Source organism: Oncorhynchus keta, chromosome 1 (assembly GCF_023373465.1).
Source record: "Oncorhynchus keta strain PuntledgeMale-10-30-2019 chromosome 1, Oket_V2, whole genome shotgun sequence".
Lineage (NCBI taxonomy): Eukaryota > Metazoa > Chordata > Actinopteri > Salmoniformes > Salmonidae > Oncorhynchus > Oncorhynchus keta.
The window spans coordinates 48,229,606-48,251,401 of NC_068421.1; the positions used below are offsets into that span (position 1 = coordinate 48,229,606).

Here is a 21,796-nt window from a genome sequence, read left to right on the forward strand (position 1 = left end):
TGAACCATCAGATCCTCCTCTCCACCCTCTCCGAGTTGGGCATCTCCGGCGCGGCCCACGCTTGGATTGCGTCCTACCTGACAGGTCGCTCCTACCAGGTGGCGTGGCGAGAATCTGTCTCCTCACCACGCGCTCTCACCACTGGTGTCCCCCAGGGCTCTGTTCTAGGCCCTCTCCTATTCTCGCTATACACCAAGTCACTTGGCTCTGTCATAACCTCACATGGTCTCTCCTATCATTGCTCTGCAGACGACACACAATTAATCTTCTCCTTTCCCCCTTCTGATGACCAGGTGGCGAATCGCATGTCTGGCAGACATATCAGTGTGGATGACGGATCACCACCTCAAGCTGAACCTCTGCAAGACGGAGCTGCTCTTCCTCCCGGGGAAGGACTGCCCGTTCCATGATCTCGCCATCACGGTTGACAACTCCATTGTGTCCTCCTCCCAGAGCGCTAAGAACCTTGGCGTGATCCTGGACAACACCCTGTCGTTCTCAACTAACATCAAGGCGGTGGCCTGTTCCTGTAGGTTCATGCTCTACAACATCCGCAGAGTATGACCCTGCCTCACACAGGAAGCGGCGCAGGTCCTAATCCAGGCACTTGTCATCTCCCGTCTGGATTACTGCAACTCGCTGTTGGCTGGGCTCCCTGCCTGTGCCATTAAACCCCTACAACTCATCCAGAACGCCGCAGCCCGTCTGGTGTTCAACCTTCCCAAGTTCTCTCACGTCGCCCCGCTCCTCCGCTCTCTCCACTGGCTTCCAGTTGAAGCTCGCATCCGCTACAAGACCATAGTGCTTGCCTACGGAGCTGTGAGGGGAACGGCACCTCAGTACCTCCTGGCTCTGATCAGGCCCTACACCCAAACAAGGGCACTGCGTTCATCCACCTCTGGCCTGCTCGCCTCCCTACCACTGAGGAAGTACAGTTCCCGCTCAGCCCAGTCAAAATTGTTCGCTGCTCTGGCCCCCCAATGGTGGAACAAACTCCCTCACGACGCCAGGACAGCGGAGTCAATCACCACCTTCCGGAGACACCTGAAACCCCACCTCTTTAAGGAATACCTAGGATAGGATAAAATAATCCTTCTCACCCCCCTAAAATATTTAGATGCACTATTGTAAAGTGGCTGTTCCACTGGATGTCATAAGGTGAATGCACCAATTTGTAAGTCGCTCTGGATAAGAGCGTCTGCTAAATGACTTAAATGTAAATGTAAATATACACATACGGTGCATTCGGAAAGTATTCAGACCCCTTTACTTGCCACACATGTCATTACGTTACAGCCTTATTCTAAAAACGATTAAATTGTTTTATTCCCCTCATCAACCTACACACAATACCCCATAATGACACAGAATAAAAACTGGTTTTAATACATTTGAGCAAATTTATGGGAAAAAAAAACAACTGAAATATCACATTTACATAAATATTTAGACCCATGACTCAGTACTTTGTTGAAACACCTTTGGCAGCAATTACAGCCTCGAGTCTTCTTGGGTATAAAGCTACAAACATGGCACAGCTGTATTTGGGGAGTTTCTCCCATTCTTCTTTGCAGATTCTCTCAAGCTCTGTTAAGTTGGACAGGGAGCGTTGCTGCACAGCTATTTTCAGGTCTCTCCAGAGATGTTCGATTGGGTTCAAATCCGAGCTCTGGCTGGGCCACTCAAGGACATGCAGAGACTTGTCTCAAAGCTGCTCCTGTGTTGTCTTGGCTGTGTGCTTAGTGTTGTTGTCCTGTTGGAAGGTGAACCTTTGCCTCAGTCTGAGGTCCTAAGCTCTCTGGAGCAGGTTTTCATCAAGGATATTTCTGTACTTTACTCTGTTCATCTTTCCCTCGATCCTGACTAGTCTCCCAGTCCCTGCCACTGAAAAACATGCCCTCAGCATGATGTTGCCACCACCATGCTTCACCGTAGGGATGGTGCAAGGTTTCCTCCAGATGTAATGCTTGGCATTCAGGCCAAAGAGTTCAATCTTGGTTTCATCAGACCAGAGAACTTTTTTTTTCATGGACTGAGTCCTTCAGGTGCTTTTTGGCAAACTCTAAGCATGTCATGTGCATTTTACTTAGGAGTGGCTTCTGTCTGGCCACTCTACCATAAAGGCCTGATCGGTGGAGTTCTGCAGAGATGGTTGTCCTTCTGGTAGGTCCTCCTCCATCTCAACAGAGGAATTCTGGAGCACTGTCAGTGACCATCGGGTTCTTGGTCCCCTTCCTGACCAAGTCCCTTCTCGCCTCATTGCTCAGTTTGGCCGGGCGGCCAGCTCTTGGAAGTATAGGTGGTTCCAAACTTCTCCCAATTAAGAATGATGGAGGCCACTGTGTTCTTGGGGGCCTTCAATGCTGCAGAAATGTTTTGGTACCCTTCCCCAGATCTGTGCCTCGAAACAATCCTGTCTCGGAGCTCTACGGACAACTCCTTCGACCTCATGGCTTGGTTTTTGCTCTGACATTTTTTTTTTTTTTTCACAGTTTATTTAACCAGTTGAGAACAAGTTCTCATTTACAACTGCGACCTGGCCAAGATAAAGCAAAGCAGTGCGACAAAAACAACAACACAGAGTTACACATAGGATAAACAAACACAATAGAACAATCTATATACAGTGTGTGCAAATGTAGTAAGATTAGGGAGGTAAGGCAATAAATATACCATAGTGGTGAAATATAATTACAATTTAGCATTAACAACGGAGTGATAGATGTACAGATGATGATGTGCAAGTAGAGATACTAGGGTGCAAAAGAGCAAAAAAAAATAACAATATGGGATGAGGTAGTTGGGTGGGCTATTTACAGATGGGCTGTGTACAGGTGCAGTGATCAGTAAGCTGCTCTGACAAGCATTTCGCTACACTCGCATTAAAATCTGCTAACCATGTGTATGTGACAAATAACATTTGATTTGATGCTTAAAGTTAGTGAGGGAGATATAAGTCAACAGACACAACATACCCTGTCAACTGTGGGACCTTATATTAAACAGGTGTGCGCCTTTCCAAATCATGTCCAATCAATTGAATTTACCACAGGTGGGCTCCAATCAAGTTGTAGAAACATTGAAAGGATGATCAATTGAAACAGGATGCACCTGAGCTCCATTTCGAGTCTCATAGCAAAGGGTCTGAATAGTTTCTTTAAGATGTATATATATATTTTTTAAATATATTTGCTAACATTTCTACAAACCTGTTTTCGCTTTGCCATTATTGGGTATTGTGTGAAGATTGATGAAGATTTTTTTTTTTATGATATCCATTTTAGAATAAGATTGTAATGTTGACAAAATGTGGAAAAAGTCAAAGGGTCTTAATACTTTCCAAATGCACTGTATGCGCCTACCTGCATACTTCATTTAGCTTCTTCAAGTATCCATACCCATCTCCAAAGAGAGCATCTCATCCGGTTACCAAAGACGCACTCCTACAAACTTATTTCAGAAAGAAAACACCAGGTAGAAATATGTTTAACCATTTATTAAGCAATGGATAGTGCAAGTCTTGGCAATATAGGTTCTGCTCCATCAGAGTAGCTCACTGTCCAAGCAAAGCATCAATATAAAATAGCCTACAGGCAGTGAGTGCGGTAAGCTATAACAATCCCCCCGGCAGGAACACAGAACCTAACAGGTAGAGAGGCTGGGGTGATGGTGGGAACAAGAAGCCAGCACATAGTAACAGTAAGTGGCAGCAGGATGAGTGAGCAGACCCGGTCAGCTTAAATAGACCGCCAACTAAGGTAGGCGTGATTGATACTTGCCTCTAACACAGTAGATGCCATCTCAGCTGATGCGTCAGCCTGAGGAGGGGCACTCAGGTTTATTTTCTGAACTGACTCCGCTTAATTTAAATGATCCATTGCTATAATGCAGTATATATATTTTGCTTATTGAGAACCTGCCTCACACATACAATACATTTTACGGGAACCTAGTATTTTTATTTTAGGAGAAGTGCAATGAGTAAAGATATGTACGCTAGGCTTTTAAAGCCAATTACAACAATATTGACTGCCAACAATCCAAACATAGGCTATTGAGCAAACACTGGATGTTCATTTTTCTTTTACTAGTACTAAGCTTTTAGGAGTGCTGTTTCAGTTTCACCCCCCCACAGAGAAACTATTAATAAAATGACTGCCATTACTGCTTATCACTTATTAACCATAATGTATTCACATTACTTTACTTTAATAAAATATTTTAATTGTTTTGTATATTACATTTGTTTTAAGCCTATTTGAAGACTATTATTTAATTCCAAGTCATCTGCTCATCTCTATAGAACTGTTGCCTATGCCGTCTGACACAAATCACTTTTTTAATAGTTCTTCAAAGTAAAAAACACATACTTTTAAAACTGCTGAATACCAACTATCAATCTTAGATCATGTATTTTCAGGTAGAGATACCTCATGAACAACTGCTCTGTATCCCTTTCAATTGCGAGTTCTTTCTGTCTCTTCTCCATCTCAGAACAGACAAGTAGGTGCGCAATGGATTATGGTCATTGTAGTTAATTACCATGTTTTCTTTGCTAAACTATGTAGAATATTGGCCTGTTGGAAACTACACCTCCCTACTACATCTCACAGTTCAGGCTTGATCTGATTTAGTGCTAGAAACTGCACATTGCACTCAACAACCAAAAAAAAACTAAATGTAATGAAAATATTTAAACAACTAACATTCAATTAGTTGTTTAAAAAAATGTAAATGAGCGAAATTTCGGTTAATTGCTCAGCACAATTTTTTACTGTTGCTATTACTCGTTACTGTGGCCTATACTATTTAATGAAGTGTAATATCAATCCACAATGGACCAGGACGAGAATAGTCCATGCCCCCAGCTGAATTGGAGTTGAAGAAAACGCAAAGACAGTCAATAACATACAGAACTTGAGACAATCGCATGCAGTATTAAGCCATGGAATACGTTGATTGGCCAGTCAGTGGCCAAGCCCTTGTCACACCTACAACTTGTTTATTAATCAAAACCCAGCCCTTTCGCGCCACCGTCAATTATTTCACTCATAATTCCAGCTGTGAAAATAGCAAAAATATTTGACACACCCCCGGACTTATAGCTCTACCGCCAACGCTTAGATTTACCATTGAATTAGTAAGTAAGTAGTCTTGCAAGAGCCTTGGCTTGTGCGAGTCGAAACGGCTCATAGGGAAGGTGCCTATCTCCTGTTTCTGTAGCGTGAGGCAGCTTGATGTACACCCCGTGGAACAGGACACTAGTCTAGCGCAGGGCCTTACCCCCAATCTATCGCCTAAATGCTGAGTGTCAAGCAGAGACTCATCAGGTCTCATTTTTCAGTCACAACCTTCCATACTCAGGGTGGACACCCTAAGCATAAGCCCATTTGCGTTAGGTTTGTTAAAATAAAGTCCCTAGAGAGGAACTAGGCTCAGAGGGGAGGCCCCACCCTCTTCTGGCTGTGCAATGGATATGCAATGCTTTTAGGAAGTAAAAAAGCTGATAGAAAAAGAAAGCAAGTGCACTCCTAATGTGCTGGGTTTCACATGATGTCAGAATGAGTCAACATTCTTAAATGGTCCGATAAGGAACGGAAGGAGGATGTACTGTCTGGGTCTGATATATATGGAGACATAACATCTGCCTGTGTGTTCTCCTTTGTTGCCAAATGGCACCCTATTCCCTATATAGGGCACTACTTTTGACCAGGTCTGGTCAAAAGTAGTGCACTATGTATGGAATAGGGTGCCATTTGGGACACTATTCCCTACGGTCTCCATAACGAGAGCCCAGGCAGCTGAGACGACGATGTCAGAAAGGAGAGTTTGTTTTGAAGGGTGGGATTCATTACCACGCACATTAAATATTTACAACCATTACTGGGCTGAGTTTGCCAATTACAACTTGCCAATCTGCTCCCCTATTCATGAAGGAAGAGGGAGCTGCCGGACAGAGACATGGAACCTCCAAATGCAGGCTCTGGAACTCATAACAGGTAAGGGGGGGGGGAGGAGAGCGAGAGAGAGAGAGCGAGAGAGAGAGAGAGAGAGAGAGAGAATGAATGCTGGGACAGCCCAGCCTAGCTCCAGGGGTAGTCCGCTTTAAATCAAGCATGTCCGCCCACGTGGTCCTTACCTTGGCACGGCGAGTCTCCCCAGAGCCTCTTCAGGGAGGACTCGACTTCCAGGACTGTGGCACTCCACTTGAATACCAGCCCAGATGAGGTGGGAGAGCACTCTTTTTCCATGGTGTGGATTTCGCTGTCGTTCAACATCCGCTCCCAAATGTGCAGCTGCGTGAGACTACCCGAGAAGGACTCTGCACTCTTGAACGAGCCCCCGAACGAGTCCTGCTCCTGGCCCAGGATGAAGTGGCCATCAGGGCCCACGTCACCTGCGCTGTACAGGCTGTCGCCCCGGTTGACCGGACGGCCGTTGGCAAACAGGGCCCAGCGTCCACCGTGGCGCGACCAGCTCACGCACAGTGAGTGCCAGGAGCCATCATGGCGGAAGGCCTCCTGGTAGGGCCCGTGCATGCCATGGACCAACAGAGCCAGCTGGACGGGCTGGCCCTGGATCAGCCTGGCGCGGAGCTGGAACTCATTAATGAATGACTGGATGGAATAAGAGAAGACAGTGGAAAATCCGTAGCAGGCCGGATCGAAGCGGACACGGGTGCAAACGGTCACTTCGCACATGGCGGGGAACTTGTGCAGGAGGCGCGCGTTCTTCACGTCAGATCTCCCGTCAAACTCCAGGATAAGGGTCTCGGTGGAACCTTTGAGTGGTGGACAGAGAGAGAACAGTCACGTTCATTATACAACTTGGACACAGACATAAAAGGGACGGAACGATATTACGCAACTCCAATTGTAGTCATATTTAGGTTGCAAAAACGTATTCACTAGACTGCAGGATAGTAAGGCCAACGGCGCTGCCGTCAGTCCAATTTAAAATGTCTGCACAAAGACTAGAGGTCGACCGATTAATCAGAATGGCCGATTAACTAGGGCCGATTTCAAGTTCACAACAATCGTTAATCTCCACTTTTGGACACAGATTATGGCCGATTACATTGCATTCCACGAAGGGACTGCATGGCAGGCTGACTACCTGTTATGCGGGTGCAGCAAAGAGCCAAGGTAAGGTGCTAGCTAGCATTAAACATATCTTATAAAAAACAATCAATCTGAACATAATCACTAGTGAACTACACATGGTTGACGATATTACTAGTTTATCTAGCTTGTCCTCCGTTGCATATAATCGTTGCGGTGCCTGTTAATTTAACATTGAATCACACTCTACTTCGCCAAACGGGTGATGAATTAACAAGCACATTCGCGAAAAAAGCGCTGTCGTTGCACCAATGTGTATTAACCATAAACATCAACGCCTTTCTTAAAATCAATACACAAGTATATATTTTTAAACCTGCATATTTAGTTAATATTGCCTGCTAACATGAATTTATTTTAACTTGGGAAAATGTGTCACTTCTCTTGCGTTCTGTGCAACAGAGTCAGGGTATATGCAGCAGTTTGGGCCGCCTGGCTCATTGCGAACTCTGTGAAGACTATTTCTTCCTAACAAAGACAGCCAACTTCACCAAACGGGGGATGATTTAACAAAAGTGCATTTGCAAAAAAAGCACAATCGTTGCACGACTGTACCAAACCATAAACATCAATGCCTTTCTTAAAATCAATACACAGAAGTGTATTTTTTAAAACCTGCATATTTAGTTAAAAGAAATTCATGCTAGCAGGCAATATTACACGAGGGAAATTTTGTCACTTCTCTTGCGTTCATTGCACGCAGAGTCAGGATATGTGCAACAGTTTGGGCCGCCTGGCTCGTTGCGAACTAACTTGCCAGAATTGTAAGTAATTATGACATAACATTGAAGGTTGTGAAATGTAACAGCAATATTTAGACTTATGGATGCCACCCAATAAAATTACGTAACGTTCCATATTTCACTGAAAGAATAAACGTTTAGTTTTCGAAATTAAATTTTCCGGATTTGACCATATTAATGACCTAAGGCTCGTATTTCTGTGTGTTATTATATTATAATTAAGTCTATGATTCGATAGAGCAGTCTGACTGAGCGGTGGTAAGCAGCAGCAGGCTCGTAAGCATGAATTCAAACAGCACTTTACTGAGTTTGCCAGCAGCTCTTCACAATGCGTAAAAGCATTACGCTGTTTATGACTTCAAGCCTATAAACTCCCAAGATTAGGATGGCAATACTAAAGAACCTATTAGATCATCCAATAGTCAAAGGTATATGAAATACAAATGGTATAGAGAGAAATAGTCCTATAATAACTACAACCTAAAACTTATTACCTGGGAATATTGAAGACTCATGTTAAAAGGAACCACCAGCTTTCATATGTTCTCGTGTTCTGAGCAAGGAACTTAAAAGTTAGCTTTTTTACATGGCACATATTGCACTTTTCCTTTTATTCCAACACTTTGTTTTTGCATTATTTAAACCAAATTTAACATTTCATTATTTATTTGAGACTAAATTGATTTTATTGATGTATTTATGTTAAGTGAAAATAAAAGTGTTCATTGTTCATTCAGTATTGTTGTAATTGTCATTATTACAAATATATATATATAAAAATCGATATCTGCTTTTTTTGCTCCTCCAATAATCGGTATCGGCGTTAAAAAAATCATAATCGGTCGACCTCAAATAAAGACCCTACTGTGAGACATATCAAATCAAATCAAATGTATTTGTCACATACACATGGTTAGCAGATGTTAATGCGAGTGTAGCGAAATGCTTGTGCTTCTAGTTCCGACAATGCAGTAATAACCAACGAGTAATCTAACTAACAATTCCAAAACTACTACCTTATACACACAAGTGTAAAGGGATAAAGAATATGTACATAACGATATATGAATGAGTGATGGTACAGAGCTGCATAGGCTAGATGCAGTAGATGGTATCAAGTACAGTATATACATATGAGATGAGTATGTAAACAAAGTGGCATAGTTTAAAGTGGCTAGTGATACATGTATTACATAAAGATGCAGTAGATGATATAGAGTACAGTATATACGTATACATATGAGATGAATAATGTAGGGTATGTAAACATTATATTAAGTAGCATTGTTTAAAGTGGCTAGTGATATATTTTACATCAATTCCCATCAATTCCCATTATTAAAGTGGCTGGAGTTGAGTCAGTGTTTTGGCAGCAGCCACTCAATGTTAGTGGTGGCTGTTTAACAGTCTGATGGCCTTGAGATAGAAGCTGTTTTTCAGTCTCTCTGTCCCAGCTTTGATGCACCTGTACTGACCTCGCCTTCTGGATGATAGCGGGGTGAACAGGCAGTGGCTCGGGTGTTTGTTGTCCTTGATGATCTTTATGGCCTTCCTGTGACATCGGGTGGTGTAGGTGTCCTGGAGGGCAGGTAGTTTGGCCCCGGTGATGCGTTGTGCAGACCTCACTACCCTCTGGAGAGCCTTACGGTTGTGGGCAGAGCAGTTGCCGTACCAGGCGGTGATACAGTCCGACAGGATGCTCTCGATTGTGCATCTATAGAAGTTTGTGAGTGCTTTTGGTGACAAGCCGAATTTCTTCAGCCTCCTGAGGTTGAAGAGGCGCTGCTGCGCCTTCTTCACGATGCTGTCTGTGTGGGTCCAATTCAGTTTGTCTGTGATGTGTACGCCGAGGAACTTAAAACTTACTACCCTCTCCACTACTGTCCCATTGATGTGGATAGGGGGGTGTTCCCTCTGCTGTTTCCTGAAGTCCACAATCATCTCCTTAGTTTTGTTGACGTTGAGTGTGAGGTTATTTTCCTGACACCACACTCCGAGGGCCCTCACCTCCTCCCTGTAGGCCGTCTCGATGTTGTTGGTAATCAAGCCTACCACTGTTGTGTCGTCCACAAACTTGATGATTGAGTTGGAGGCGTGCATGGCCACGCAGTCGTGGGTAGCATACTGTACATTTTCTTGCTCCTTTGCATCCCAGTATCTCTACTAGCACATTCATCTTCTGCACATCTACCATTACAGTTTTTAATTGCTATATTGTAATTACTTCACCACCATGGCCTATTTATTGCCTTAACTCTCTTATCTTACCTCATTTGCACTCACTGTACATAGACTTTTTGTTTTATTTTTTTCTACTGTATTATTGACTGTATGTTTTGTTTATTCCATGTGTAACTCTGTGTTGTTGTATGTGTCTAATTGCTATGCTTTATCTTGGCCAGGTCGCAGTTGCAAATGAGAACTTGTTTTCAACTAGCCTACCTGGTTAAATAAAGGTGAAATAAAAAATAAATTTAAAAAATACAGAGAAGGTGCTGAAATCTTAAAGCTGTCAAATATGGCAATGGCATAGTGACTGAACTCACTCTTTAAGTGTGTCATGACTTTCCTGCCAATCCACACGGGGTGAGTTATGTTCAGGGACTTTAAGAAGGTGGTGAGCTCTCGGTTCTCGAAGGTGTTGGATACCGTGGCTAAGGCCCCCGAGCGCTGGCTACAGAGGCGTCCGGCCCCATGCCACGGTAGCCTGTCGGGTACGTACTCGTAGTAGGACTCGTCATATGTGAACAGGGTCTTACTCTCCAACGTCAAAGCTGTATCTGCCCAGAGAACACAAAGAGTGGTTGAGGAGAGGAGCGAGATCATGTTAATTAGGGTACCAAAGGTTTTGAAGCCTTTTGCCCCAAAAAAAAAACAGAAAATAAGCTTTTCTCATCGAACAGGTCCAGGAAGTTAGTCCCTTACCGCCCAAGTCCGTTTTCACAAAATGGAAAGCTGTCGGAAACGAGGAGGCACTATCTGAACTTGTCCAAAAAGAAAGCTACCCCCACCTATTGCAATAGGTTTTCTAACATTTTATTACAGTGTGCCCAAATGAACATGACCCTGGTTAACAACGGAGCTCACTATCGAGGAAATCGTATGCACTGCTAGGGAATACAGGGAGTTATAGTGGCTGTCGTTGCACTATGGCTTTCTTGGGCCACTGTTCAACCATGTTTTTGGTCAACAATACTCATTTTACATTATCTCAGCATAGTGGGAGATTAAGGACAGGAAAATGGCAACTGCTGGACGTACAGTATAACTGTGACCACATGCTCAAATTGTATTTGTCACATGCACCAAATACAACAGGTGTGAAATGCTTACTTTACAAGCCCTTAACCAACAATATGGTTCAACCCCGATTAAGTGCGGTGAAGTCATGAGCTCTTACAATTGTACGAGAACTCAAATAATAACTATAGGTTATAACTTTGTCATACATGCCTTGTATGTTCATAGTGGCTGTTATGTAATGTTACTACCAGCTTTAACTCAGAATATATCACTTACATGTCAACAGATTAAAGACTACTTACCTGATGTACAGTGGTGAAACCAAATCTACGGAATAAAACAAAACCTAGGTTAATATATTATCATTTGACTCCTGACATTTGATTTCTTGTCTAAATCGCTATCAAGTGTAACTAGTGGAATACTGGGGAACCCTACTATAAATAGGTATATAAACACATGTTGTAGTAAGAATAATATTTGTGCTTGTGAAGTAGCCTATGACAATGAAAATATGTCCATTTAGCTGTTTTAAAACAGCGTATGGTGTACACTATCGTATTTATGGTCTGAGTAGCCTGACCATGTCTACGTTCCCTCAGCCGTATGGTCCCTCAGTTCCCACAGCCCTATGCTCCCTCAGTTGCCACAGCCCTATGCTCCCTCAGTTCCCACAGCCCTATGCTCCCTCAGTTCCCATAGCCCTATGCTCCCTCAGTTGCCACAGCCCTATGCTCCCTCAGTTGCCACAGCCCTATGCTCCCTCAGTTCCCACAGCCCTATGCTCCCTCAGTTGCCACAGCCCTATGCTCCCTCAGTTGCCACAGCCCTATGCTCCCTCAGTTCCCACAGCCCTATGCTCCCTCAGTTGCCACAGCCCTATGCTCCCTCAGTTGCCACAGCCCTATGCTCCCTCAGTTCCCACAGCCCTATGCTCCCTCAGTTCCCACAGCCCTATGCTCCCTCAGTTCCCTCAGCCCTATGCTCCCTCAGTTCCCTCAGCCCTATGTTCTCTCAGCCCCATGTTCCCTCAGCCCCATGTTCCCTCAGCCCCATGTTCCCTCAGCCCCATGTTCCCTCAGCCCCATGTTCCCTCAGCCCCATGTTCCCTTAGTTATATCTTCTAAACCCGGGTCGGCAACCCAAATGAAAGGAAGAGATATTTTTCAACTTCCAGTCACCAATGATTCAATACTAGACAGGGCAAACACATTTTGGTGATTTCTGGTATATCATCAAAATAATTCAATCAGTGCATGTTTTTGGACTCATTCATTCGTTTTTACACAATTAAGTACAATACCATTGAATGTTAATGTTGAAAATTATGCTGTCGCTGCTTCCTGTTGCCAAGATTTTGATAAACAACTCAATGTCAAAACACAGTTTTAAAAGGGGTGGGGGTGGGGGGGTTGCACTTTTGAAACTACCACAACTCAAAAACCACACAGAAACTGGAGATATTTTTACATCACTGGTTAGATGATAACCTGCAGAACACAGTAAGCTACTGTATGTACATGTTGGAATGTTGCATTGTTTCATGAACTGAAATAAATGATCCCAGAAATTGTACATATTGTCACACCCTGACCATAGTTTGCTTTGTATGTTTCTATGTTTTGGTTGGTCAGGGTGTGAGCTGGGTGGGCATTCTATGTTACATGTCTAGTTTGTCTAGTTCTATGTTTGGCCTGATATGGTTCTCAATCAGAGGCAGGTGTTCGTCATTGTCTCTGATTGGGAACCATATTTAGGTAGCCTGTTTGGTGTTGGGTTTTGTGGGTGATTGTCCTTGTTACTTTGCACCAGTATTAGGCTGTTTCGGTTTTCGTGGTACGTTTATTGTTTTTGTATTTGATTCGTGTTTACTTTGTTTCATTAAACATGGATCGCAATAGCCACGCCGCATTTTGGTCTGACTCTCCTTCACATACAGTAAACCGTTACAGAATCACCCACCACAACAGGACCAAGTGGCGTGGTAACGGGCAACGGAAAAAGCAGCAGCAGGAGAAGCAACAGATGCAGCAGCAACAGGAGCAGCAGCAGTGGGAGAGGCTTCACTACTTGGAAGAATGGACATGGGAGGACGAATTGGATGGTAAAGGACCCTTGGCTCAGCCAGGAGAATATCGCCGCCCCAAGGAAGTACTGGAGGCGGGGAAAGCGGAGAGGCGCTGGTATGAGGAGGCAGCGCGGCGTCGTGGATGGAAGCCTGAGAGTCAGCCCCAAATATTTCTTGGGGGGGAGGCTCACAGGGAGTATGGCTACGCCAGGTAGGAGACCTGAGCCAACTTCCTGTGGTTACCGGGGGATGAGAGAGACCGGGAAGGCACAGTGTTATGCTGTGAAGCGCACGGTGTCCCCAGTGCGGGTGCATAGCCCGGTGCGGTACATTCCAGCTCCGCGTATCGGCCGGGCTAGAGTGGGCATCGAGCCAAGTGCCATGAAGCCGGCTGTACGCATCTGGTCTCCAGTGCGTCTCCTTGGGCCGGCTTACATGGCACCAACCTTGCGTATACGGTGTCCCCGGTTCGCCTGCATAGCCCAGTGCGGGCTATTCCACCTCGCCGCACTGGCAGGGCGACTGGGACCATTCAACCGGGTAAGGTTGGGCAGGCTCGGTGCTCAAGAGCTCCAGTGCGCCTGCACGGCCCGGTCTATCCGTCACCAACTCCACGCACCAGCCCTCCGGTGGCAGCCCCCCGCACCAGGCTGTCTCTCCGGTCCATCCTTACAGGGGCTTCCTCCTCTCCAGCACTGCCGGAGTCTCCTGCCTCTCCGGCGCTACCAGAGCCTTCCTCCTCTCCAGCGCGCCTGAGCCGCCCGTCTGCCCAGCGCCGCCAGTGCCGCCCGTCTGCCCAGCGCCGCCAGTGCCGCCCGTCTGCCCAGCGCCGCCAGTGCCGCCCCTCTGTCCCGAGCAGCCGCCCCTCTGTCCCGAGCAGCCGCCCTTCTGTCCCGAGCAGCCGCCCCTCTGTCCCGAGCAGCCGCCCCTCTGTCCCGAGCAGCCGCCCCTCTGTCCCGAGCTGCCGCCCCTCTGTCCCGAGCTGCCACGGAAGCGGACAAGGTGGGGGACTAAGACTACGGTGAAGTGGGGGCCACGCACCAGAGCCACCACCGCGGACATATGCCCACCCAGACCCTCCCCTATAGCTTCAGGTTTTGCGGCCGGAGTCCGTACCTTGGGGGGGTGTACTGTCACACCCTGACCATAGTTTGCTTTGAATGTTTCTATGTTTTGGTTGGTCAGGGTGTGAGCTGGGTGGGCATTCTATGTTACATGTCTAGTTTGTCTAGTTCTATGTTTGGCCTGATATGGTTCTCAGAGGCAGGTGTTCGTCATTGTCTCTGATTGGGAACCATATTTAGGTAGCCTGTTTGGTGTTGGGTTTTGTGGGTGATTGTCCTTGTTACTGTCTCTGTGTTACTTTGCACCAGTTTGAGGCTGTTTCGGTTTTCGTGGTACGTTTTATTGTTTTTGTATTTGATTCGTGTTTACTTTGTTTCATTAAACATGGATCGCAATAGCCACGCCGCATTTTGGTCTGACTCTCCTTTCACATACAGAAAACCGTTACACATATGAACAAAAGCTTATTCCTCTCAAATTGTGCTGAAATGTATTTACATCCCTGTTAGTAAGAATTTGTCCTTTGCCAATATAATCCATCCACCTGACAGGTGTGGCATTTCAAGAAGCTTATTAAACAGCATGATCACTAAACAGACATACTTGTGCTGGGGACAGTAAAAGGCCACTCTAAAATGTGCTGTTTTGTCACTACACAATGCCACAGGTGTCTTAAGTTTTGAGAGACTGTGAAATTGGCATGCGGACTGCAGGAATGTCCACCAGAGCAATTGCCAGAGTATTGAATGTCCATTTCTCTACCATAAGCCGCCTCAAGTCATTTAAGATAATTTGGCGGTACCTCCAACCGGCCTCACAACAGATCACGTATGGTATTGTGTGGGCGAATGCACAATGTTGTGAACAGAGTGCCCCATGGTCGCGGGTTATTGTATGGGCAGGCATAAGCTACGGACAATGGATAGGTAGAGATTTCAGCTTTCATGTAGAGACTGGCCTTCATGTCTTAAAGTAATGATGGACTGCTGTTTCTCTTTGCTTAATTGAGCTGTTCTTGCTCTAATATGGACTTGGTATTTTACAAAATAGGGCTGTATTCTGTCTGGAGGTCGACCGATTTAATAGGAATGGCCGATTAATTAGGGACGATTTCAAGTTTTCGTGACGATCGTTAATCGGCATTTTTGGACACGATTATGGCCGATTACATTGCACTCCACGAGGAGACTGCGTGGCAGGCTGACCACCACAGTGAGTGCAGCAAGGAGGAAAGTTGCTAGCTAGTATTAAACTTATCTTGTAAAAAACAATCAATCTTAGCATAATCAATAGTTAACTACACATGGTTGATATTACTAGTTCATCTAGCTTGTCCTGTGTTGCATATAATCAATGAGGTGCCTGTTAATTTATCATCGAATCACAGCCTACTTCGCCAAACGGTGAAGTAGGCTGATGAATTAACAATGAATTAACAAGCGCATTCGCGAAAAAAGCACTGTTGTTGCACCAATGTGTACCTAACCATAAACATGCCTTTCTTAAAATCAAAACACAAGTATATTTTTTTAAACCTGCATATTTCGTTAATATTGCCTGCTAACATGAATTTCTTTTAACTAGGGAAATTGTGTCACTTCTCTTGTGTTCTGTGCAAGCAGAGTCAGGGTATATACAGCAGTTTCGGCTGCGTTTGCCAGCAGCTCTTCACAATGCGTAAAAGCATTACGCTGTTTATGACTTCAAGCCTATCAACTCCCGAGATTAGGCTGGCAATACTAAAGTACCTATTAGATCATCCAATATTCAAAGGTATATGAAATACAAATGGTATAGAGAGAAATAGTTCTATAATAACTACAACCTAAAACTTCTTACCTGGAAATATTGAAGACTCATGTTAAAAGGAACAACCAGCTTTCATATGTTTTCATGTTCTGAGCAAGAAACTTAAACGTTAGCTTTTTTACATGGCACATATTGCACTTTTACTTTCTTCTCCAACACTTTGTTTTTGCATTATTTAAACCAAATTGAACATGTTTCATTATTTGAGACTAAATATAGGTTATTGATGTATTAGATTAAGTTCAAATAAAAGTGTTCATTCAGTATTGTTGTAATTGTCATTATTACAAATATATATATATAAAAATAGGCCGATAAATCGGTATCGGCATTTTTTGGTCCTCCAATAATCGGTATCGGCGTTGAAAAATCTTAATTGGTCGACCTCTAATTCTGTATGCCAACCCTACCTTGTCACAGCACAAATGATTGGCTCAAATGCTTTAAGGAAATAAATTCCACATATTAACAAGGCACATCTGTTAATTGAAATGCATTCCAGGGGACTACCTCATGAAGCTGGTTGAGAGAATGCCAAGAGTTTGCAAAGCTGTCATCAAGGCAAAGGGTGGCTACTTTGAAGAATCTCAAATTTAAAATATATTTTGATTTGTTGGACACTTTTTTGGTTACTACATGATTACATGTGTTATTTGGTAGTTTGGATGCCTTCACTATTATTCTACAATATAGAGTATAGTAAAAATAAAGAAAAACCCTGGAATGAGTAGGTGTGTCCAAACCTTTCACTGGTACCCTATATCATTCCGGTAAGACAAGGAATTAAGGCATGACACATTGCACAAGCGTTTTTAAAATGCCTGTGTTCCTATGGGAATTTGCACATGTTTAGAGCACCACCATTTTTTTTTTACAAATCCTTTTGGAGCAGTAATTGGTGACATATTTTGTCTCAAACAGACTTTCAAATCTCTTTTAGTGTAATTACGACCCGAATTAAGCATGCTTAAATGGAACGAATCCCTTTTTATGCACTTTATGCTCTACGCGTATTCTGACCTTGATCTTAAGCATGAGAATAGCATGCATACATTTGGACATGTAGCCTATTTGAATCATTATGGAATGGACCGTTGCCATCATAGTTCCACGATTAGTGAGGATTATTAGGGTAGATTTATAGGACTACTGTTCAACCCCTATTGTACACTTTTCTCACCTTCCAATATTTCATGGATTGAACAATTGAATAAGGTAACTTTCAGGATGAATCAAATCACACTCGTTGTTTCACCAATACATTTTGCACCTTAAGGATCTCCAAACCAGTTCTATTTTTTATTCATAAATAACTTACTAACCCTAAAAAATATACAAGATCAGACTATTTTTTAAATCTACTAATTAGTGTTGGAAAGGAGACGACGGTGTGTATTTACATGGCTTTCTTTCACTGATCCTTAATATTCTGGGCCCGGTTTCCCCAACGATGGATGCATCTTTCCTACAACAGCCGAAAGACGTAGCATGCGTTTCCCCAAAACACCAGGCAGAGAGAACGGTCGCTAAATGCATCGTTGGAGTAGGTTTCAATACTGACTCGAAAGAAAGGGAGCGCTGCTCTCTGATCAGCTTTCTCCAGTCAAGTCTTACCTTAACATTAGAATTTCTTCACAATACTGAAGATGGGTCAGCTCCTAGTGAAATTACCACCTACGGCAGCAAATATTGAGGCGGCTTATTCGAATGACCAATAAAAATACATTAATCACCGATTTGGCACATCATTGTCAAATAAAATAACCCACATTTGCTAGCAATAGCTAGATAAATGTCCATGAATGTTACATGCGTTTTGACTTGTCCCCAAATGAATATAGTTGGTTCAGAGTTCGTTTTGATATTTCAACCTGCGTGTCCTGATCGTGTCCGGTGTGGGTGGACAAAAATCAACATGCATGCGCGTGCCCAGTCTAGTCAGCATGCAACGACACACTTGGCTGTTCTACAAGTGGTCTGAGGCAGCGTTAGTTTACGAGCGTTTTCAAGTGCAACGTTAATAACGATGGTTTTGCGAAACAGCTAGGATATTTGACTATGTTGCTTACAAAGGCTCTAACGATGAACTTAGCCGTAAGACATTTTTGGAAGCCAGGCCCTGAACCGTACTCTCCATATATTCTAGTGAGTTTGCTGATAAACATATTTTTTAAAGTACACCAAATTCAAAGGGATGACTTTAGGTACACGGAATCCCATATTGAAAATATCCCACAATAAAATATGTTGGCCTGCAAGTGGGAGGGTTTCAGCAGCTTAATTCAATTGTTTTCAGAATGTGCAAGGGAACCACACCTGCACAAGGTAAATCTGAACTACTGAGAAGTGTGTAGGAATGGCATGCATAGGAAAGGCGTACATTTCCTAAGTCTGAATCGGGCCCATATTCCCCAATATTGATGCCAATTATGATGGAAATTTGTTCAGTGGGTACTGAGTGAACATAGGTCTTAAGAAACATTGGCTTAAGGGAGAATAGGGCTGAGTGAACATCCTTCATAAATTCAGTGTGAAAGTTCAATAACACATTCCTTCAAATATAAACCATGCCCTAAAATAATGAAAACAGTGCACTTACAAGTAAATTGGGGTATAATATCCAAAACCACTGCATCCTTTGAAATGGAAGCCAATGTGAAATTGTTAGTACGGTTTTGGGAAATGATCCATCGATAAAGGCAATATAAATCAACTTAAAAGGTTGCACCAAAAGACAAAATCTACATATCCAAATATAATTATTGAATTCTCACTTTAACATTTAAGTTAAAATGACTAACAGTACTTTACACCTACCTGAGATCGGACACCATCCGTTAATACTCAAGTTTTCGTGCGCTTTCTTTAGTCCACCTCCATCGACATTTCGAAGTCGTCGTGTGATTTAAAATACTTTCATCAATTAATCCTACTGTGCTACATTTTCTCAACAAAAGTAATTAGCAAAAACAAATCGGTCGTTGTTCGCAACCCAAAAGTAGTTGTTTCGATTTACTCTTCATGAGTTTGAGGGAACCTCCTAGGTGACATCAGATTTTATGAAGTGATGCAGAGCCTGAGAGCGCGAAGGGTGGGTATAAAAGCAGGGAGCCGTTAAGCTCTGCTGAGAGAAAAAGAACGAACTTACTCACAAGCTGTTGCACAATATGCATGTATGGAGACCAGACGAAAAAGCTAAACAAAAAAGTCCAGAAATATTCATTTATTATACTCACTTTCAAATTGTGACATGATTGTGAGGTATCAAATCTTTACCAAGAGATACAAAAAGTGACATGAGACAAAAAAAAATGACAAGTACTTTGTGCAAGGTTTAAGTGCAAAGTATAGTTGATCAAATGAATGAAACCACTCAGAAAAAGTTGTGATATGGGACACCTCTAACAGCATTGAGTGAGCTACATAGAATACAGAAAAATTGTTGCGCCTTCACCTAAATGTATAAATGCCAAAATGAGAAGATATTGCCCAAATAGTTACAATCCACTGCAGTACAATTCAATTACGTATACACATTTTATCAAAGTACTTTACAATCTGAAGAAATCCCTGTCTGACAAAATAAAGTATACTGAACAAAAATAAAAATGTAAAGTGTTGGTCCCAAGTTTCATGAGCGGAAATAAAAGATCCCAGAAATGTTACGCACAAAAAGCTTTTTTCTCTCAAATTGTGCACAAATGTGTTTAAATCCGTTAGTGAGCATTTCTACTTTGCAAAGACAATCTATCCACCTGACAGGTGTGGCATATTAAAGCAGCTGTTTACACAGCATAATCGTTACAGAGGTGTACTTTTGCAGGGGACAATAAAAGGCCACTCTAAAAATGTGCTGTTTTGTCACATAACGCCACAGATGTCTCAAGTTGAGGAGCATGCAATTGGCACGCTGACTGCAGGAATATCCACCAGAGATGTTTGTTGCCTGGGAATGTTCATGTCCCTACCATAAGCCGCCGACGTTGTCATTTTAGAGAATTGCGCCATACGTCCAACCGGCCTCACAAGGTCAGATCACATGTAACCATGCCAGCCCAGGACGTCCACATCCGGCTTCTTCACCTGCGGGATGATCTGAGACCAGTCACCAGGACAGCTGATGAAACTGTGGGTTTTCACAATTGAAGAATTTCTGCATTAACTGTCAGAATTGGTCTCAGGGAAGCTCATCTCTGTGCTCGTAGTCCTCAACGTAGTCTTGACCTGACTGCAGTTTGCTGATGCCAACGTTGTGAACAGTGCCCCATTGTGGCAGTGGGGTTATGGTATGGGCAGGCATAATATACAGACAACGAACCCAATTACTTTTTATTGATGGCAATTTGAATGCAGATATACCGTGACGAGATCCTGAAGCCCATTTTCATGCCCTTCATCCGCCGCATTCACCTCATCTTTCAGCATGATAATGTTTGGCCCCATGTCGCAAGAATTTATGCACAATTCCTGGAAGCTGAAAATGTCAGTGTTCTTCCATGGCCTGCATACTCAGACTTGTCACCCATTGAGCCTGTTTGGGATGCTCTGGATCGACCTGTACAAGTGTTCTAGTTCCCGCCAATATCGAGCAATGTCGCACAGCCATTGAAGAGTGGGACATGAGGCAAATGGTGGTCACACCAGATACTAACTGGGTTTATGATCCACGTTCCTACTTTTTTATGGTATGTGATCAACTCATGCATATCTTTATTCCCAGTCATGAGAAATCCATAGATTAGGGCCTAATTAATTTATTTCAATTGACGGCTTTCCTTATATGAACTGTAACTCAGTAAAATCTTTGAAATTGTTGTATGTTGCGTTTACATTATATTTTTGTTCAGTGTATACATCTGGGGTTTTAGTGCAATTGGACAGAAAGACCTTTGATGTACACTCATTCTCTCTGTTGAGTCTTTCTATTAATGGCATTGAGCCTGTAACCTTTAACATCAATCATCTGGGTCGTGTTCATTAGAGCACACTGTAGCAAAACAAATTGCAACGTAAACCGAAAACATTTGTTCCTCATTGGAGAAGTTCAGATTGTACTACCTTCCCATTTCCGGCAGTTTCATGCTTACTGAACAAGTACCTGATCAGCTGATCAACCCCCTGTGCATCAAACCCAATGTGCATCGTCATTAGATGAAGACAATCCTGAAGAGAGAGAAACAATCGTAGGGGCTCCTCTGTTCCTTTCCATGTCGGAAGCAACCAGGGTCCCCTCATTCCCCTGACCCCTTTCCCGTGTGCTCTTCTCTGAGCCAGAAGATCCCCTCTTCTCTTCAAGGCCCTGCATGTTGAAGGCGGTACTCAGGGACTGCAGGGCAGAATGGAGATCGTCCCGGGCTGCCATGACAGTCTCCAGGCAGGGCAGCTGTAGACTAGATGATGTGGTAGCCAGCCCTGTGCCGCCCGTGGGGAGGCCGTTAATGACTTTGTCGATGGTCTTGGAGGAGGAGAAGACAGCCTCTCGGCAGGTATTGAGGCTGGAGTCACTGCTTTTACCTGGTAAAGAGTTAAATACATGCATTTAACTTCTCGTTTGACTTCTTTAGGTCCCTATAGTGGCTAGAACCTAGCTTTCCTGGATGATTAGACTAATGATGGGCAGATAATAGAAACACATGTTTACAGTTCCACAATATCGCTCAAATCTATCAATCAAAGTTGAAGTCACAAAAGGACATGGAAATGAGAGAAAATCTAAAAGGAAGCCATTTTGGTCAGTTAAATGACAG

At 43.6% G+C, this 21,796-nt stretch overlaps 2 protein-coding genes across 9 annotated transcripts in view; both read right to left on the reverse strand.

Annotated features, from left to right (window-relative positions):
* The window catches only part of LOC118380691 (adhesion G-protein coupled receptor D2), a 165,837-nt gene extending 146,704 nt beyond the window's left edge, over positions 1–19,133 (reverse strand). For 7 of the 8 annotated variants that reach the window (XM_052526438.1, XM_052526461.1, XM_052526443.1 and 4 more), the window contains exons 1-5: positions 18,867–19,133; positions 18,649–18,685; positions 11,410–11,434; positions 10,411–10,644; positions 6,140–6,781 (exon numbers count right to left, since the gene is read on the reverse strand). In XM_052526438.1, coding sequence (XP_052382398.1) covers positions 6,140–6,781; positions 10,411–10,644; positions 11,410–11,434; positions 18,649–18,685; positions 18,867–18,883 — 955 coding nt within the window. In that variant the 5' untranslated portion in view covers positions 18,884–19,133. Of the gene's footprint in view, positions 1–6,139; positions 6,782–10,410; positions 10,645–11,409; positions 11,435–17,663; positions 17,931–18,648; positions 18,686–18,866 lie in introns of those variants that run through there. The other variant, XM_052526470.1, reaches the window with a different exon arrangement.
* Positions 19,134–19,257: 124 nt separating this feature from the next.
* kif14 (kinesin family member 14) overlaps positions 19,258–21,796 on the reverse strand; it is a 50,832-nt gene continuing 48,293 nt past the window's right edge. Inside the window, exon 29 of the mRNA XM_035774525.1 lies at positions 19,258–21,563. Within this exon, the coding sequence (XP_035630418.1) occupies positions 21,175–21,563 (389 nt within the window). The 3' untranslated portion in view covers positions 19,258–21,174. The remainder of the gene's footprint in view (positions 21,564–21,796) is intronic.